General features: G+C 49.6%; 1 protein-coding gene across 2 annotated transcripts in view; it reads right to left on the bottom strand.

Annotated features, from left to right (window-relative positions):
- SLC4A3 (solute carrier family 4 member 3) overlaps window positions 1-20,527 on the bottom strand; it is a 660,038-nt gene that overhangs the window by 139,363 nt on the left and 500,148 nt on the right. For both annotated transcript variants that reach the window (XM_069616955.1, XM_069616956.1), the window contains one exon: window positions 14,278-14,472. In XM_069616955.1, coding sequence (XP_069473056.1) covers window positions 14,278-14,472 — 195 coding nt within the window. The remainder of the gene's footprint in view (window positions 1-14,277; window positions 14,473-20,527) is intronic.

The following is a 20,527-nucleotide window of genomic DNA, read 5'->3' as shown; positions in this document are numbered from 1 at the left end:
TCTATCGCGTCCTTTTGTAGAAGAATGGCGATCTCCTCGAGGAGAATCTTCTGATGTTCTAAGGAGTGTACTCTTTGTCGTGGAGGATGGTTCCGGGGACGCTGCAGTAGCTCTATACAATATCCCGTGGATACTGTTGACAGCACCCATCTGTCTGATGTGATCCCTTCCCAAGCCTGGGTGAAGTTTGAAATGCGTCCCCCTACTGGGGTTGCGTGAGAAGGGACCCTGAACTGAGCGTCACTGCTTTGGTGGAGGCGTGCCGCCTCCCTTGCAGGGGCTGCCTCTGCCTTTACCACGACCTCTCCTATTACCTCTGCCGTAACCCTGGGTAGACTGTTGGTTGTTGTTCCACTGTGTACCCTGCCCCTGGGAATAGTTAGATCCTCTCTGGGAATTTTGGCCGCGTGGGCGACGAAAATTACTATTCCCTCTCTGGTTAGGGGGGTTATTGGTTAACTGGCCAAGGGATTTGGGTGTCTCGTATTCGTCCTTGGCATTTTTCAGTGCGTCTTCGACCGCCTTACCAAACAACAGATCGGCTTCCACCGGTTTGTCTAACAATGATGCCTGAGTTTCTGCCTTAAAACCAGACTGCCGTGACCACGCATGTCTCTTGATAACAGTACCTTCTGCCGTTATCCGCGGCGTCGAAGGTTGCTTTCAAAATGCAACCAGACATGGCTCTACCCTCTGCGGAAATCCGAGCTAATTGGCCCTTTAACGGTTCAGGAGCAGAGGCTATGAGAGCCGCGACTTCTTCCCACTGATGGCAGTTGTAGCTGGCCAACAGGGTGGTGGAGTTAGCAATCCTTGCTTAATAGGCGGACGTTGAGGCTACCTTCCTGCCGAAACCGTATAGTTTTTTGCTCTCTTTGTCGGGAGGAGCTTCTGACGAAGACAAGGGTGTTCCAGCCCTCTTACGAGTGTTGGTAACAACTAGGGAGTCTGGCTTCAGATGTCCTCCTATATAGAGAGGGTCAGACTGAGCTGCCCTGAAAAGTTTTTCAACCATGGGATTGACTGCTCTGGTGAGGTTTTGGTTCACCAGGGACGGATCTATTCTCCGCTGAATGGATTTAAGGATAGGGATGGTCTGGGCAACCGGCCTCCTTTCTCCCACTAACTCTTCTGCAAAGTCCCTTTCCTCCTGTACACCGTGGGTGTCAATGTGGAAATGTTCTGCTGCGCGAGCGAGAACCTCATTTAGGAGGGGCTGGTTATCGACCGGGGAGTCGGTAACCGGGGCTTCGTTCTCTACCGGGGAATCTACTCTGTATGTTTCCGGGTCATCCTCTTCTTCTTCCTGGTCCTCATCATCCCCATAGTAGCCCGTCCCGGTTTGCTCTTCAATCATACCAAATTCTTGGTCTCCACAAAAGGAAGCCTCTCCTTGATACCGTGAGTATGGTGTTGCGTAAGCTTGTACCTCGAAGGGTTCAGACCTCATCGGGGTTTCAAACCGGGCTTTCTTACTCGGGGGGGATAGGATCAGTAGAGGCTGAGGGTGTGGCCCCTTGTGGATCATACGAGAGGAAATGTTCTGGATTTTTATCATATAAATCAGCCAAAGAAGACATTCTTGACATGACCCTATCTATGTCTTCACTGGACCATTTTTTGGAACTGGGAATGACTCTCTCAGCAAGTCTATGGGATTTATCTTGAGTAGCTTTGCTGGTTGTGGACCTATCAGCAGACCTGGGCTTGTCTGTCTGTTTAGGGGGGGTGGAGTGTTTCACAGGTGTAGAAGAATGTACAGGTAGTTTCTTCTGCTGTTTTCCCCCCTCCCCGTGCGTAGAAAAATGTTTTCCCTGTCCCTTAGTGGCTCCGGAGTTTTTCAACGCCTGGCGTCGAGGATTCGGAGAGGTGTCCCTGTCCTTCGAGCGTGGGGCCTCGCCGTCTTTAATTGCGGGCTCCGCCTCCTGGAGCGCGGCCTGGGGGTGGAAGTCGTCTTCGTCTTCCGACGATCGAACTTCTGTTAGCCTAGGGAGCGAGGCACTCTTGGCAAGAGTGGATGATTGCCTGGCGTCATGCGGCGATCTTGATCGAGAGCGCCCAGAGGACACCGAATCGGACCGTTCTGTCTGTGCCTCTTTCCGAGAACTCGACGTTGTCGAGTCTCGGTTGGACTTAGTGTGTTTAGTGTGTGTAGTATGTGAAGCGCTTGCGTCGCCGGGGGTCTTCCCCATAGCCGCCCTGCCGGACGACCTTCCGAGGTCGGGGACCTGGGCTCGGTTGTCTTTCGACGCCATAATGCCCTCGCCGTCCGAAAGTACGGCGTCGCTGCCATCGCTGAAGGCGCCCTCCGCTGCCATGGCCGCCTGCCTAGCGTGGTGGGCCCAACGCTTCGTCGAACGGTCCTTAAGTGTCTTAGGTTTAAACCTACTACACGCTCTGCAGTTCGCTTTGGGGTGGTCCCTCGGCAAGCAGAGATTGCACGTGGCGTGCCTGTCGACCCAAGGGTATTTGCGGTTGCACTTGGGGCAGAATTGAAAAGGGGTACCCTCCATACGCACCTTGAGGCAGCGGGCTGTTAAGTGTAGGAAATGTATAAGGTGTACCTATATACCAAGAGTGTAGAGTATGAACCACCCCCCACTCTCCCTACTTGCAGGGCCGAGGCCAGCGGCCTACCAGGCCCGGCCCGAGGCCAGCGGCCTTCCGAGGCCCAAATCCGTCGTGCAGCAGCCGACGGTCGATTTCTTCTCCAGCCGGCGTCGAGTGTCGAAGTTCGACGTTGGGGTGGGGAAGGATGTCAATAGATTAATATTTTAAAATTTTAGCAAAAGTATGGCTAAGGCCAGGGGACTCCGCAAGATGCTTCCGACCAGTATGGCGGAAAAAAACAATCTGAGGATCCTAGACGCGTGAGGGATCTTGGGTACAGTGGATGTCACACTAGGGATAGTATTACTGGCACGCCCTGTGTCGACGCCCATTTTCGAGTTTCGAAAAACAAACTGTAATACTCCGCAGCTTCCACTAGATGTCGGCCTATGCACAGCATGTGATCTAAGCAGATTCCACAAGCCTCAGAAATATATATATATATGGGATACATTACTGTCATGCACTGCCGAGCCGATTGGCGGTTACTTCCGCGATGGAGGCTCCGGCGCCGACCGTAGTTCCAGCACGTTGTGTTTCCTTGCGTGCAGTCACGGTCTAGTTTTCCTTCAACATGGCGGTCACTGGGAAGTACATAAGTCTCCCTCTCCCAGCTATCAATGCGTTGCTTCCCCCGTAGCTTCCGCTTCAGCCTTTTGGGTGAGACGCTAGTTTTCTGTCTTGCGGCTTGCCGCTCTGTCTCTTCGCCTTATCGCTCCTTGCGATACCTCTTTTCTTCCGCTTATCCCCCCTCTCTTTCTCTTTCCCTTCCTGGTTCTTGGTTGGTTTTTCTCTTTCAGTTGTGGTGGCTCGCCCCTGCTCCTCGGCTTGAGCCTCTCTCCCTTTCTCCTGGGTCCTGCGGCCGCTCGAGTTTTCTTGCTTGAGCTCCCCTCACGCTTCTCCCTTTTACTGAGAGCGCTTCCTGGTCTCCGTCGCCTTCGGCTCTGCTCCGCCTTCACAGCCCGCAGCGGCCGTCTACCTTCACTTCTTCGACTGGTGGACTCTCGTACTTTCCCTGGGAAGACTTCTGCTCGACCTCCTGCCTCACAAGGGTTTTTTGTGCCAAGAAGGCTTTTTCCCGTGTCGCCTACTACGGGAGAGGAGTCCCAGGACTGCTTGCTTCAAGCATTCACTGTGGCTTCCTCTCGTGGTAGGCAAGTTGCTTCATCCACAAGGAGAGATTTCTGCGCACGTCGGCGTCTCAATACAGACGAATTGGAGGATTACCACTCAGGTGAGGAGGAGAAAGGGAAGGAATTGGACAATTACTCACCGTAATCGTATTTCTGATGCTTGTATCTGCTTAGATTCACATGCTGTGCATAGGCCGACATCTAGTGGAAGCTGCGGAGTATTACAGTTTGTTTTTCGAAACTCAAAAATGGGCGTCGACACAGGGCGTGCCAGTAATACTATCCCTAGTGTGACGTCCACTGTACCCAAGATCCCTCACGCATCTAGGATCCTCAGATTGTATTTTTTCTGACAAGAGGTAGCATGAGGAGTAGCGTGAGTAGAGATAATCCAAGCAGATAGACAGAAAGGTAAGACAACAAGCAATCATGCGCCTTCTCTCAGAGGGAAGGAAGGGTGGGTCGCATGTGAATCTAAGCAGATACAAGCATCAGAAATACGATTACGGTGAGTAATGTATCCCTTCTGAGGCTTGTGGAATCTGCTTAGATCACATGCTGTGCATAGATTAGCGAGCAGTACCTGAAGAAGGAGGTGGGATGTGAGAAGGGTCATGAGCAAATAAGTGTCTTAGAACCGCTTGTCCCACTTGTTTATCTGCCTTGGAATGGGTGTCTATGCAGTAATGCTGAGTAAAAGTGTGAATAGAGCTCCAAGTAGCTGCTTTGCAAATGGTGTCAAGGGGTACATTTGCAATGAAAGCCAGAGTGGCCCCAATGCCTCTAGTAGAGTGGGCTCTTGGTGTGAAAGGCAGAGTTCTTTCAGAGAGTGAGTAACACAGCTGGATACAGTTAATAATCCACTTCGAGATGGCACCTTTAGAGACGCGATCCCCCTCTCTGCCTGTAGCTACGGAGACAAATAGTTGATCTGTTTTTCTTAGCGGTCTGGTTTTATTTACATAGTAGAGGACCGCACTACGCACATCTAGGGTGTGTAGTTTCACCTCAGCCGAGCTTTGCGGGTCCTGGAAGAAAGCCGGAAGCTCGATGGACTGGTTTACATGGAATTTTGATATAAATTTAGGTGAGAACCTAGGGTGTGTGCGTAAAACCAGTTTGTCTTTATGGACAGTAAAGAAGGGATCCTGCACTGACAGAGCCTGAATTTCACTGACCCTTCTTATAGAAGTAATAGCTACTAAGAAGGCCATTTTATAAGTCAGGTGTTTGAGACTGCTTTTATGCATGGGTTCGAAAGGGGGCCCATGAGCTTGGCTAGCACCACATTAAGGTCCCACCCTGGCGGTGGGTTTGAAATAGGAGGGTGAAGTCTCTTTACTCCTTCCATGAAGGCTTTAACTATTGGTACTTTCCACCACGACACCTTGCTATGGGAAGTGGTGTAAGCCGAGAGGGCTGCCAGGTGTACTTTCAGTGAGTTAAAAACCAATCCTGCATCTAGCAGGTGGAGCATGTATGTAACAATAGTGGAAGGAGTGCAATCAACGGTTGATTTGTCTACTCTAGCACCAGATAACGAACCTCTTCCACTTGTCAAAGTAACAGTGCCTTGTGTTTGGTTTCCTAGATTCCTTTAGGATGTCCATACACCTCTGTGGCAAATTGAGGTGTCCAAACTCTATGACCTCAGGAGCCATGCTGCCAGGTTCATTGAGTTGGGTTGCTGGTGCACTGTTTGACCTTGGTGCTGGGACAGTAGGTTTTACCAGGCTGGAAGTTTGATGGGCTCGCACACCGCCATCCTGCGTAGGTGTGGGAACCAGGGTTGTCTTGCCCACATGGGAGCAACTAGGACGAGCGTCATCGATTCCCTGTTCATCTTGTTCACCACTTTCCTGATGAGAGGGGTTGGTGGAAAAGCGTACGCAAACATCTCTGACCAGTTCATCCACAGGGCGTTCCCCTGGGAGTCTGGTTGGGGGAACCTGGATGCAAATCCTGGGCATTGTCTGTTTTCGTTTGTGGCGAATAAGTCTATAGTGGGGAAACCCCACTGAGAGAAGAGATCTTCTACGACCTCTCTGTGAAGAACCCATTCGTGTTCCTCTGGAAGGGAGTCTCTGCTCAGAGCATCCGCTAGGGAATTGAGCTCCCCTGGAACATGTTGTGATGACAGGAAGATGTTCCATCTGAGTGCCCATATCCAGATTTTCTGGGCAAGCTTAGACAGATTTGGCGAGCGAGTCCCTCCTTGCTTGTTCAGGTAGAACATGGCTGCAGTGCTGTCCGTCCGGATTTGCACTGACAGGTTTAGTAGGTGGGGCTCGAACGCCTGAAGCGCTCTGAATACTGCCAGAAGCTCTAGCAGGTTCATGTGGTTCTTGGCCACTGAGTGAGACCAGAGACCCTGAGCTGTGTGGTGCAGATGGAGAGCTCCCCACCCCATCAGACATGCATCTGTAGTGACTACTGCCTGTACTTCGGGATCGTAAAAGGGTTTCCCCTGAGCGAGATTTTCTCTTGTCCACCAGTGAAGGCTTTGTACCAGTGTTGACGAAACGACCACTAGATCGTCCCACTGACCACTTGCCTGAGACCACTGTTTCGCCAACCATTCCTGCACGGGACGCATGCGCAGGCGCGCGTGGGGGACCAGATAAATGCATGACGCCATCATGCCCAGTAAACGCATTGTTTTGCTACCGTTATTTGTTGACCGGACTGATAATGCGGAATTTGCAGTAGTATATTCCGAATTCTTTCTTCTGAGGGAAAGGTCAACCCCTCCTGGGTATCCAGGATTGCTCCTAGGAATTGTTTTGAGGTGCTTGGCACCAGGCTTGACTTCTTCTCGTTGATTGAGAAGCCTAACTCGTGGAGGAGGTCGATAGTCCTTTGAATGTTTGTCCTGCAAATTCCTGGGGTTTCCCCGGTTATGAGCCAGTCGTCCAGATAAGGGTACACTGGGATTGCCTGCCAGCGTAGGTGTGCAGCCGCCACCGCCAGTACCTTGGTGAATACCCTTGGTGCTGAAGCTATCCCGAAGGGCAGTACCTTGTGCGCTGGGAACATGGAAATATGAAAATAAGCATCTTTAATATCCAAGGTTGCCATGTAATGCCCCTTTTTTAGGAGGGGGATTACCTCTTGTAGCGTGGTCATACAACATTTTTGGGGCTTGACATACTTGTTGGCAGGCCGTAAATCCAATACTGGGCGCATTGTCAAGTCTTTCTTTGGCACAAGGAAGTAAGTTGAATAAATACCCTTGTTTACCTGGTGTCCCGGGACGAGTTCTATCGCGTCCTTTTGTAGAAGAATGGCGATCTCCTCGAGGAGAATCTTCTGATGTTCTAAGGAGTGTACTCTTTGTCGTGGAGGATGGTTCCGGGGACGCTGCAGTAGCTCTATACAATATCCCGTGGATACTGTTGACAGCACCCATCTGTCTGATGTGATCCCTTCCCAAGCCTGGGTGAAGTTTGAAATGCGTCCCCCTACTGGGGTTGCGTGAGAAGGGACCCTGAACTGAGCGTCACTGCTTTGGTGGAGGCGTGCCGCCTCCCTTGCAGGGGCTGCCTCTGCCTTTACCACGACCTCTCCTATTACCTCTGCCGTAACCCTGGGTAGACTGTTGGTTGTTGTTCCACTGTGTACCCTGCCCCTGGGAATAGTTAGATCCTCTCTGGGAATTTTGGCCGCGTGGGCGACGAAAATTACTATTCCCTCTCTGGTTAGGGGGGTTATTGGTTAACTGGCCAAGGGATTTGAGTGTCTCGTATTCGTCCTTGGCATTTTTCAGTGCGTCTTCGACCGCCTTACCAAACAACAGATCGGCTTCCACCGGTTTGTCTAACAATGATGCCTGAGTTTCTGCCTTAAAACCAGACTGCCGTGACCACGCATGTCTCTTGATAACAGTACCTTCTGCCGTTATCCGCGGCGTCGAAGGTTGCTTTCAAAATGCAACCAGACATGGCTCTACCCTCTGCGGAAATCCGAGCTAATTGGCCCTTTAACGGTTCAGGAGCAGAGGCTATGAGAGCCGCGACTTCTTCCCACTGATGGCAGTTGTAGCTGGCCAACAGGGTGGTGGAGTTAGCAATCCTTGCTTAATAGGCGGACGTTGAGGCTACCTTACTGCCGAAACCGTATAGTTTTTTGCTCTCTTTGTCGGGAGGAGCTTCTGACGAAGACAAGGGTGTTCCAGCCCTCTTACGAGTGTTGGTAACAACTAGGGAGTCTGGCTTCAGATGTCCTCTTATATAGAGAGGGTCAGACTGAGCTGCCCTGAAAAGTTTTTCAACCCTGGGATTGACTGCTCTGGTGAGGTTTGGGTTCACCAGGGACGGATCTATTCTCCGCTGAATGGATTTAAGGATAGGGATGGTCTGGGCAACCGGCCTCCTTTCTCCCACTAACTCTTCAGCGAAGTCCCTTTCCTCCTGTACACCATGGGTGTCAATGTGGAAATGTTCTGCTGCGCGAGCGAGAACCTCATTTAGGAGGGGCTGGTTATCGACCGGGGAGTCGGTAACCGGGGCTTCGATCTATACCGGGGAATCTACTCTGTATGTTTCCGGGTCATCCTCTTCTTCTTCCTGGTCCTCATCATCCCCATAGTAGCCCGTCCCGGTTTGCTCTTCTATCATACCAAATTCTTGGTCTCCACAAAAGGAAACCTCTCCTTGATACCGTGAGTATGGTGTTGCGTAAGCTTGTACCTCGAAGGGTTCAGACCTCATCGGGGTTTCAAACCGGGCTTTCTTACTCGGGGGGATAGGATCAGTAGAGGCTGAGGGTGTGGCCCCTTGTGGATCATACGAGAGGAAATGTTCTGGATTTTTATCATAAAAATCAGCCAAAGAAGACATTCTTGACATGACCCTATCTATGTCTTCACTGGACCATTTTTTGGAACTGGGAATGACTCTCTCAGCAAGTCTATGGGATTTATCTTGAGTAGCTTTGCTGGTTGTGGACCTATCAGCAGACCTGGGCTTGTCTGTCTGTTTAGGGGGGGTGGAGTGTTTCACAGGTGTAGAAGAATGTACAGGTAGTTTCTTCTGCTGTTTTCCCCCCTCCCCGTGCATAGAAAAATGTTTTCCCTGTCCCTTAGTGGCTCCGGAGTTTTTCGACGCCTGGCGTCGAGGATCGGGAGAGGTGTCCCTGTCCTTCGAGCGTGGGGCCTCGCCGTCTTTAATTGCGGGCTCCGCCTCCTGGAGCGCGGCCTGGGGGTGGAAGTCGTCTTCGTCTTCCGACGATCGAACTTCTGTTAGCCTAGGGAGCGAGGCACTCTTGGCAAGAGTGGATGATTGCCTGGCGTCATGCGGCGATCTTGATCGAGAGCGCCCAGAGGACACCGAATCGGACCATTCTGTCTGTGCCTCTTTCCGAGAACTCGACGTTGTCGAGTCTCGGTTGGACTTAGTGTGTTTAGTGTGTGTAGTATGTGAAGCGCTTGCGTCGCCGGGGGTCTTCCCCATAGCCGCCCTGCCGGACGACCTTCCGAGGTCGGGGACCTGCGCTCGGCTGTCTTTCGACGCCGTAATGCCCTCGCCTTTCCGAAAGTACGGCGTCGCTGCCATCGCTGAAGGCGCCCTCCGCTGCCATGGCCGCCTGCCTGGCGTGGTGGGCCCAACGCTTCGTCGAACGGTCCTTAAGTGTCTTAGGTTTAAACCTACTACACGCTCTGCAGTTTGCTTCGGGGTGGTCCCTCGGCAAGCAGAGATTGCACGTGGCGTGCCTGTCTACCCAAGGGTATTTGCGGTTGTACTTGGGGCAGAATTGAAAAGGGGTACCCTCCATACGCACCTTGAGGCAGCGGGCTGTTAAGTGTAGGAAATGTATAAGGTGTACCTATATACCAAGAGTGTAGAGTATGAACCACCCCCCACTCTCCCTACTTGCAGGGCCGAGGCCAGCGGCCTACCAGGCCCGGCCCGAGGCCAGCGGCCTTCCGAGGCCCAAATCCGTCGTGCAGCAGCCGACGGTCGATTTCTTCTCCAGCCGGCGTCGAGTGTCGAAGTTCGACGTTGGGGTGGGGAAGGATGTCAATAGATTAATATTTTAAAATTTTAGCAAAAGTATGGCTAAGGCCAGGGGACTCCACAAGATGCTTCCGACCAGTATGGCGGAAAAAAACAATCTGAGGATCCTAGACGCGTGAGGGATCTTGGGTACAGTGGACGTCACACTAGGGATAGTATTACTGGCACGCCCTGTGTCGACGCCCATTTTCGAGTTTCGAAAAACAAACTGTAATACTCCGCAGCTTCCACTAGATGTCGGCCTATGCACAGCATGTGATCTAAGCAGATTCCACAAGCCTCAGAAATATATATATATATGGGATACATTACTGTCATGCACTGCCAAGCCGATTGGCGGTTACTTCCGCGATGGAGGCTCCGGCGCCGACCGTAGTTCCAGCACGTTGTGTTTCCTTGCGTGCAGTCACGGTCTAGTTTTCCTTCAACATGGCGGTCACTGGGAAGTACATAAGTCTCCCTCTCCCAGCTATCAATGCGTTGCTTCCCCCGTAGCTTCCGCTTCAGCCTTTTGGGTGAGACGCTAGTTTTCTGTCTTGCGGCTTGCCGCTCTGTCTCTTTGCCTTATCGCTCCTTGCGATACCTCTTTTCTTCCGTTTATCCCCCCTTTCTTTCTCTTTCCCTTCCTGGTTCTTGGTTGGTTTTTCTCTTTCAGTTCCGGTGGCTCGCCCCTGCTCCTTGGCTTTAGCCTCTCTCCCTTTCTCCTGGATCCTGCGGCCGCTCGAGTTTTCTTGCTTGAGCTCCCCTCACGCTTCTCACTTTTAGTGAGAGCGCTTCCTGGTCTCCGTCGCCTTCGGCTCTGCTCCGCCTTCACAGCCCGCAGCGGCCGTCCACCTTCACTTCTTCGACTGCTGGACTCTCGTACTTTCCCTGGGACGACTTCTGCTCGACCACCTGCCTCACAAGGGTTTTTTGTGCCAAGAAGGCTTTTTCCCGTGTCGCCTACTACGGGAGAGGAGTCCCAGGACTGCTTGCTTCAAGCATTCACTGTGGCTTCCTCTCGTGGTAGGCAAGTTGCTTCATCCACAAGGAGAGATTTCTGCGCACGTCGGCGTCTCAATACAGACGAATTGGAGCATTACCACTCAGGTGAGCAGGAGAAAGGGAAGGAATTGGACAATCACTCACCGTAATCTTATTTCTGATGCTTGTATCTGCTTAGATTCACATGCTGTGCATAGGCCGACATCTTGTGGAAGCTGCGGAGTATTACAGTTTGTTTTTCGAAACTCAAAAATGGGCGTCGACACAGGGCGTGCCAGTAATACTATCCCTAGTGTGACGTCCACTGTACCCAAGATCCCTCACGCGTCTAGGATCCTCAGATTGTATTTTTTCTGACATGAGGTAGCATGAGGAGTAGCGTGAGTAGAGATAATCCAAGCAGATAGGCAGAAAGGTAAGACAACAAGCAATCATGCGCCTTCTCTCAGAGGGGAGGAAGGGTGGGTCGCATGTGAATCTAAGCAGATACAAGCATCAGAAATATGATTACGGTGAGTAATGTATCCCTTCTGAGGCTTGTGGATCTGCTTAGATCACATGCTGTGCATAGATTAGCGAGCAGTACCTGAAGAAGGAGGTGGGATGTGAGAAGGGTCATGAGCAAATAAGTGTCTTAGAACCGCTTGTCCCACTTGTGTATCTGCCTTGGAATGGGTGTCTATGCAGTAATGCTGAGTAAAAGTGTGAATAGAGCTCCAAGTAGCTGCTTTGCAAATGGTGTCAAGGGGTACATTTGCAATGAAAGCCAGAGTGGCCCCAATGCCTCTAGTAGAGTGGGCTCTTGGTGTGAAAGGCAGAGTTCTTTCAGAGAGTGAGTAACACAGCTGGATACAGTTAATAATCCACTTCGAGATGGCACCTTTAGAGACGCGATCCCCTCTCTGCCTGTAGCTACGGAGACAAACAGTTGATCTGTTTTTCTTAGCAGTCTGGTTTTATTTACATAGTAGAGGACCGCACTACGCACATCTAGGGTGTGTAGTTTCACCTCAGCCGAGCTTTGCGGGTCCTGGAAGAAAGCCGGAAGCTCGATGGACTGGTTTACATGGAATTTTGATATACATTTAGGTGAGAACCTAGGGTGTGTGCGTAAAACTAGTTTGTCTTTATGGACAGTAAAGAAGGGATCCTGCACTGACAGAGCCTGAATTTCACTGACCCTTCTTATAGAAGTAATAGCTACTAAGAAGGCCATTTTATAAGTCAGGTGTTTGAGACTGCTTTTATGCATGGGTTCGAAAGGGGGGCCCATGAGCTTGGCTAGCACCACATTAAGGTCCCACCCTGGTGGTGGGTTTGAAATAGGAGGGTGAAGTCTCTTTACTCCTTCCATGAAGGCTTTAACTACTGGTACTTTCCACCACGAAACTTTGCTATGGGAAGTGGTGTAAGCCGAGAGGGCTGCCAGGTGTACTTTCAGTGAGTTAAAAACCAATCCTGCATCTAGCAGGTGGAGCATGTATGTAACAATAGTGGAAGGAGTGCAATCAACCGGGTTGATTTGTCTACTCTGGCACCAGATAACGAACCCCTTCCACTTGTCAAAGTAACAGTGCCTTGTGTTTGGTTTCCTAGATTCCTTTAGGATGTCTATACACCTCTGTGGCAAATTGAGATGTCCAAACTCTATGACCTCAGGAGCCATGCTGCCAGGTTCATTGAGTTGGGTTGCTGGTGCACTGTTTGACCTTGGTGCTCGGACAGTAGGTTGTAGCAGGCTGGAAGTTTGATGGGCTCGCACACCGTCATCCTGCGTAGGTGTGGGAACCACGGTTGTCTTGCCCACATGGGAGCAACTAGGACGAGCGTCATTGACTCTCAGTTCATCTTGTTCACCACTTTACTGATGAGAGGAGTTGGTGGAAAAGCGTACGCAAACATCCCTGACCAGTTCATCCACAGGGCGTTCCCCTGGGAGTCTGGTTGGGGGAACCTGGATGCAAATCCTGGGCGTTGTCTGTTTTCGTTTGTGGCGAATAAGTCTATAGTGGGGAAACCCCACTGAGAGAAGATGTCTTCTATGACCTCTCTGTGTAGAACCCATTCGTGTTCCTCTGGGAGGGAGTTTCTGCTCAGAGCATCCGCTAGGGAATTGAGCTCCCCTGGAACATGTTGTGATGACAGGAAGATGTTCCATCTGAGTGCCCATATCCAGATTTTCTGGGCAAGCTTGGACAGATTTGGCGAGCGAGTCCCTCCTTGCTTGTTCAGGTAGAACATGGCTGTTGTGCTGTCCGACCGGATTTGCACTGACAGGTTTAGTAGGTGGTGCTCGAACGCCTGAAGCGCTCTGAATGCTGCCAGAAGCTCTAGCAGGTTGATGTGGTTCTTGGCCACTGAGTGAGACCAGAGACCCTGAGCTGTGTGGTGGAGATGGTGAGCTCCCCACCCCGTCAGACATGCATCTGTAGTGACTACTGCCTGTACTTCGGGATCGTAAAAGGATTTCCCCTGTTCGAGATTCTCTCTTGTCCACCAGTAAAGGCTTTGTACCAGTGTTGGCGAAACGACCACTAGATCGTCCCACTGACCACTTGCCTGAGACCACTGTTTCACCAACCATTCCTGTATGGGACGCATGCGCAGGTGCGCGTGGGGGACCTAAAGTAAAGTTTTTTCACTGAATTTGAAGGGTTTTGTTATACTATGGTTTCTTCTGGACGCAATAGGCATGGCCTTCGGCTTTGGACACTGTACATGTTGCACCAATAGGTTTCTTCGGGGTCAACTAGCCATGTCCCTCGGTCACTGACCTCAGGCAATGCAGCAACTGACCAATGCCGTAATCAGTGTTCCGTAGTTTCAATTATGCTATAAATGACATAATACTTATTATCAGCAGTGTGGGTTTTGACAGTTAAGGTGGAGTAGCTTCAAAAACGTGCCAAATTTCAGGGTTTTTGTTGCTTTAAACCTTCACCTTAGTGTCGCTTCAACTAACGTTTTTTCACTGGGGACTGGGCATGTGCATAGCAAAGCCACATACCCAGCCGCTCCTCTTATACAATTCTGTGATGAGCACAATTGATTGACATATGTAGCAGCCATTTTATTCTCACATCCAGGAAGATATCTGAATGAGTATATATAGTTCATGGTTACAAACCCCTTAATGTTAGGGTGAGTGTTGTGAAAAATGAAAGGTTGAAGCACAGTGTGCCCTATGTAATTATCTACTTAGTGATTCAAGCATACAACCCTTTTATCTTAGACATATTTGTCAAGTATAAAGGACTATGGTCCTTCTTATATTCCCAAAATGCTCTTTGATTTTATGCAAAACAGCCAGGAACCTGCATTGGTGCTCTGTGACTCCTTCCCCTTTCTCACAGTTATATTTCAAAAGAGTGCAATAGGAGTGTATGAGCCTCCATCTTGGAATGATACCCATCTATCAGAACATTATTTGTATGTTTATTCTAGATTTTTTGTTAATGTGCTTTGCTCAGTAAGGCAAATGCAACATTCTTATTATGAATGCACAGCTCTGTCCACAGCATGCCTGCAACACCTACCTTATAGAGCTTGTAGAAGGTCTCGTAGATGAAGATAAAAGAGATGAGGAATGCAAAGATCTCCTGAGTGAACGGCGAGATGTATCGCACCAAGAAACTGCCTTCAGCTGCCACGATGATGAGGATGAAGAGGATGAGCCAGAAACCGATCCAGACCCGCCCTGTCAGGTACTCAATGCCCTGAGTTTGGCAAAACTAGAAGCAGAAGAGACAAGAAAGCATAATGGTTATTATTATACACCCAGAAAGAGAAGAGTGGGAGAAGGAGAGAAGAAATGATGCACAGATAGAGATATAACAAAAAGACTAGGCAAAGGAAGAAAGGAAAGGGGGGCAAGAAAAAGGAGGGAAGGGGTCACGAAAGAAGGGTATAAAAGGAGGGAACACAAACTGGAACAATAGGAAGCTAGGCAGGAAGATAGGAATTTGTTTTTGAATTTTGAACGATGGTGATGTATAGGCTGCTGTGGTGTGCCAGGTGGGAAGGTGTAATAGTGGCCCAGTGGCATGAAGTGCAGTGAGCTGTCTCTCAGACACCGACCAGGAATGGCACAATATCAGATGAATTTTATTTATTTATTGCCTTTATGTAAGGCCCAGGATTATCACAGCGTTTGTACGGCATTAGTCATATTTCATGAAGAGCCATGTTTTTACACGTTATTTTAAGGTTGGATAGGATCGCTTGTTTCTAATGTATGTCAGAAGATTCCAGAGGGAGGGTGCTGTGACACAGAAGCTTGAGCCTCCTGCTCTCTTGTTTTGTATCGCTTGGTAGCCAGGAAAGGCTGGCAGACGATCTTCGCGATCGCTCATAGTGTTTCAAGGTAATACTGTTGTTGAGGTAGACGGGCGCCTCTTTGTGGATGCAGTGGTGTGCCATGGTCAAGGTTTTGAAGTCAATGCAGACTTCAATGGGTAGCCGGTGGGCCCCTGGTCTGAAAGCTGAAATATGGGCTGAACGGCATAAGCTCAATGCAGCGCGAAGGGCTTTATTTTGAAGAAGTTGGAGTTTGTAGATATTGGTTGCTGAGGTACCCGTGAGGAGCAAATTGCAGTAGCCCCGTTTGCTGATAAGAGATCTTGCAAGCATGAGGCAATTGCTCGGGGAGAGAAATTGTCTACTAAGGGATATGAGTTTGGAGGTTTAGGCTGTAGATAAAGATAGAGCATTGATGTGTCTAGCCATAAGTAAATCTGCTTGTAGGTGTACTCTCAGTGTTTTGATGTGTTTCTGCACGGGTATAACAGAGCTGTCGATGGAAAGGGATGAGAAGGCCCTATCAAGGTTTCTGAGCCGGTGGGGGGGGAGCCCACACTGAGCAGCCCTGTTTTGTTGTCATTGAGGCAAAGATTATGGGTATCTATCCAATTTTGAATAGTGCCGTAGGTTATGTTTATAGTGACACAGTTGGTAATATGATTACCTGCGATAGGGATGAGAATTTGGGTGTCGTCAGCAAATTTGGTGTACATAATCCCAAGGGAGTACAGCAGGTCGAAAAGGGGCTTAGTGTAGATATTGTAAAGGGTAGGAGAGAGACAGGAGCCCTGGGGAACACCAAGGGGGACCGGGATTGGATTGGCTGCTGAGTCGCCGATAGAAACTCTTGAGGTGCGATTGCTTAGGAAGGGTTTAATCAACATTGTGGCCTTTGGGGAGAAATGGAAGTGTGGGTTGAGGTGCTGGCATAGTGTGTCATGGTCCATTAGGTCAAAGGCTGTGGAGAGATCAAGGAGGTGGTGGATGGCTAAATTACCAGAGACCCTAATGTGGTCTATTTGGATTTTTAGGTCCAGCAGGGCTGTTTCCATGCTGTGTTTCAGGCGGAAGCCGGATTGTCTTGCTCCTAATAGTCGGTGCTGTTCTAGGAATAACTGGACTTCGGAGTAGGGAGCAAGAAAGGTACTGTGGTGATGGGGCTGTAGTTAGTAGAGGGAGTAGGGTTGAGCGCAATTTATTGAGAGGCAGTGTGAAACCCACACTGCTTTAATGTTGGTGGGGACCTTGTTGGATCAGAATGAGGTGTTAACAAATTCTGTAATAATGGGGGTCAATGTGGTGGCGCAGAGCTTGACTATTTGAGCCGGGCAGGTATCACCCTTGCAGGTTTCAATTATTGTATGGTTTTAAGGACATTCACTTGATATACTTGGGAGAAAGTGAAGGGTGGGAATAGGAGATGTTTGGGTGTAGCTGGGATCAGCTGGTCAATGAGTGGGGGAAGTTTGGCCGCTAGTTGTGTTTTTTTCATCGTGATTTATGCCTGTAGTGAGTCGATTTTGTTAGTGAGGGCAACTTGAATGGTAGAGCACCAAGCTTTATCAGACCGCATCAGGATATTTGTGGGAGCTGGGTTTTCACACTCTCTCAGAATGGCAAAGAGATTTTTGGAGTTGGAGCTGGCATTGGATATTCTGGCATTGGAGGAATTGGTTTTGAGCTTGGCAACTGCTTTTTTGTATGTCTCTAGCGTTGGAAAGGTTTTTACAGTTTCCAGGAGTGGGGTGTTTCATACAGAGATATTGCAGGTCTCTTTCACTTCGGTGGAGAGTGGCAAGCTTGTCTGAGAACCAGATATTAGTAGGCAGATGCAAGGCTTGTCAGGTTGCTATTGCAGCGCAAGAATCAACAGAAGAAGCCAATACATGAGAGGGCGCACAAACAACAAATCACCAGCGAATCTGCTAGGTACATATAACTCACCACTCCAGTGGACACTGAGCGCAGGCATGGCAATCCACACACATCAGAATAGAGCAAGAACTATGACAGAATTCTGTCGCGCTGTTCACATAATTGTCTGCCTACCACCAGACTACGCCTCAGCATCTCTGACATCAGTATGCAGCGAAGACGTATTACATATTCGGGCACGCTGAACACACAGCGAGTCTTTAGCACTCACGCCATCTCCTGACTCCTGTTGGGAAGGGGACAGCCCCGCCCCACCCCCCTAAGCGCTTTAGAGTGAGGCGAGATTCATTTGAAGCACTATGATGGGTCAGGTGGAACGGTGAAAAGACCACCCCCAATATAAAGAACCCCACCTCAATATAATAAAATATAATCAACCCACATAGTGAAGCGCAGGGTACGAGCACCATTACTAGTTTTGTATAGATGTCAGTAATTGTAGTTAAGAGACAGGGCCTCCGTGGCAAATACGGTAGTGCATGCATCAGGCCCAAATTGCGAGATGGGGGACATCTCCAGCCATGCCCGGGCTCCCATGAGGACAACACCCACCCCCAACTGCGACAACGCCTATTCATTGTTTTAACAGTGTTGCAAAGACTCAAGAGGAATGTAGCCCGCAATCAGAGACCGGCCCCTGGCGTGCATGTTATCTTACACTGGCCAAAGCATGACCCCGGCCCATCCCCAGGCGACCATGAGTTATAGCCCATATAACTGACTAAGCCCCGAGACCCCAGAATTCCATGGCACCAGGGGCCCTCTGACCACCAACCCTAAAGGTAACACATCCTGGATGTTCAAAGAGCACAGAGATTGTATGTCTTTGAAATACTATCATGTGATTTGTATTGTGAGGTGCTGGGAGGGATAAATTATAGTTCAAAACAACGAGGGTAGAGACCTTGGAGCTGGATGGCGCAGCAGCGAGTGAGTGAGATGTGTGTGTGTGGAGGTCAGAGTGCTCCAGAACCTCCTTTGAGCCAGCCCTAAAGTCTGTCAGGTGCACAGTATGATGACAAAGTAGCCTTGTGATAGCAGTGTAGTTAGTGTAGTTAATTTGTTCTTTGACATTTGGCATGACAAGTAGAGGATCACTGCTGCACCCACCTGATGGAAGATGGACAGACTGGGCTGGAACCAATGAACTGGCATCCCGTATGGAGCAGGCGGATCATGTATAGGCGCACACCAACCAGCCGCGTGGGTTTTTACTGTATATGTTGCGTCATAAGTGACAATGGTTTTCAGTATATGATTCTGCTTGTACTACTTTTTGGCAGAAAGTTCAAGTCCTTTGCTGTTGCGCTCATCTGTGTATGAGATTAAAACCTGTTATACTTACAAGATCGACTTGGACCTTTCTTTCCTTGCGGGTTATATTCTCTCTGGTGTGAATGCTCAAGGACTTGCCTTCACTCCTCTCAGCACCAATCCGCATGCCTGACCACATGGGTTGCTCTCTACCGTAGCCTGGCCAGCCCTGCTAAGCCTTATTTGGCCAAATGCACACATGTCCTTTTGATGCATGGTTTGCTGTTGAGCGGACATCTATTAAAGATGCTTACCAACCTTATGTCTATTGGATTATTCCTGGATGGTGAATTTTCCGACATTGCCCACAACAGAATTGACTTCCGACAATTCTATTCTTTTGTCTTCTGTATTTTTGGAGGATGCTTTTCTTATTTTTCTGTATAGTTTGGACTAAAAGGTTTTTAGTGAGGAGATTCCACCACACAGTTTGGTCGCTGCTTCTGAGTTATATTCTGCTGAAGGCTAAACGTATTAGATATGCTGATGCAGAATTTGGTGGAGTCTAATTAGGTGCCCTCTAATGCCATGGGACATAGGATTTGGGCATTGGCACCATTTCTACTTGTTTAGTTACATTTTCACCTTTCTTTGATGGTTCTTTTTTTGATGGGCCAGATCATCAGTCCTGCGTCTGTTTGCATTTGATTACGACTTAGTAGATCAAACAATTAATTACAGTTCCCAAACGAAACCTGTGGAGTTATTTTGGTCATTCTCTGCAAACCGTTGGTTCCAGTGGATAGCAATGGTGAGTTTGAGGTGTCTGAGATGTGTGACTGTTTGATTTCTCGAGGGAAAATGCAATATTTTGTCACGAAGAGGCCAATTTCATCAAAATAATTCCCAGACAGGCAGATTACACAGAATGGTGGCCGGTCGTGGCATGCACATGCGTTTACTGAGCACAGCGTAATCAGGGAGAGGGGATCTCTGAAGCGGTGAGTGTGAGGTAAGGAGGTGGTTTGGGGAGGGCTGGGGTGTGTGCATGTGTGTGTTGTGTATTTGTGTGCGTGTATGTGTTCACGAATGGGCATGGGCCAGGGGAATGGGCATATGGGGATCGGGGTTGGTAGGGTTCTTCCCGCCCGGTAGACGTTGGGAATGGGGAGACGAAGGGCAGGGAGGGAATGTGGGTTGCAGCAGTGTCCCGCGTATTTGGACACGCTAGGGCAGGGGGCGCCGCAATGGAAAAAAGATTCCCTGTAGCTCCTATTCCGAACCTGTCAAAACAGGATTTGATGAACTCGGCCTGCAGGGAATCAACGTAGAGCCTTTAGTCCATTGCAAAGTGTATCTGCTAGTGACAGGTTCTAGGGAACCGGATGCCTTTCTAGCAAGTTCTAGGATTTGCTTCTGGCAAGCTTGGGTGAAGGGGTGCACTGTAAGGTACCTTGATCAACACATCAGCTGCATCAACAGTGGCCTGACCACGGTTTACCATCAAGCCTTTCCCCTCGATAACGGAATGGTCCCCAGGCTCTGGTGCAGTGATAGAGTCCATCACCTTTGGTGCTTGGGTGGGCCTGGGTCACAGCTGTAGCCTGGGGGGCAACAACTATACAGTGCTTTCAAGTGAGACATTGCTTGTGCAGCAGGAAGTGGTGTTTATGATGGCAACTGGAATCTGGGCCATTGCGTTACCGTACTCTTGCTAACTATTGAAAGATGTCCATTATGATGTTTCCTTTGTTGCAGAGGGCGGCTCTGACTCCCCTGAGCAGGAAAGGAGGTGTGTCCCAACTCTGCTGGATGCCCTTGACATGGTTCGCACTTGTCTTCAATGTGTACTCACCTTTAGTCATGCCAATGTTTAGTTTATGGGTAGTACAGTACTATCAAAGAAGGGTCACCTATTTTTTTGTAATAAAGGGGAGAGGTGTCATGTCCTCCAAGCCCAGGGGATCTCTATGGCGGGCAGTGTAGTTCATAAGGTGGGCGGTTGTTTTGGATTGCAGAGGCGTAAGAGATGTTGGAGAACTATCTGGTGTCTGAGTTTGGGATGTTAAGCATAATTGTTGAATGAGAGGCCATTTTTCTGGGTCATTTTCCCAATTGGATGGGAAGCATCTAGGAACTGATTGGCCCATATGACTTCATTCAGACAGTTGGGAACCAGTAGAAATCTCAAAATGGCCTATCACCAGAAATCTCTGTGCCTTCCGGTCTCAAGTGCTTGGGGCTCTCTGCAAGGGCCAGTCCCGAGTCACCTCTTGGGCATAGAGGGGTGCAGGTAGC

The sequence above is a fragment of the Ambystoma mexicanum genome, chromosome 9 (genome assembly GCF_040938575.1).
Source record: "Ambystoma mexicanum isolate Mex_15411 chromosome 9, UKY_AmexF1_1, whole genome shotgun sequence".
NCBI lineage: Eukaryota > Metazoa > Chordata > Amphibia > Caudata > Ambystomatidae > Ambystoma > Ambystoma mexicanum.
Note: the sequence above shows the minus strand (reverse complement) of the source record. Positions and strands in the feature narration are given on the sequence as shown.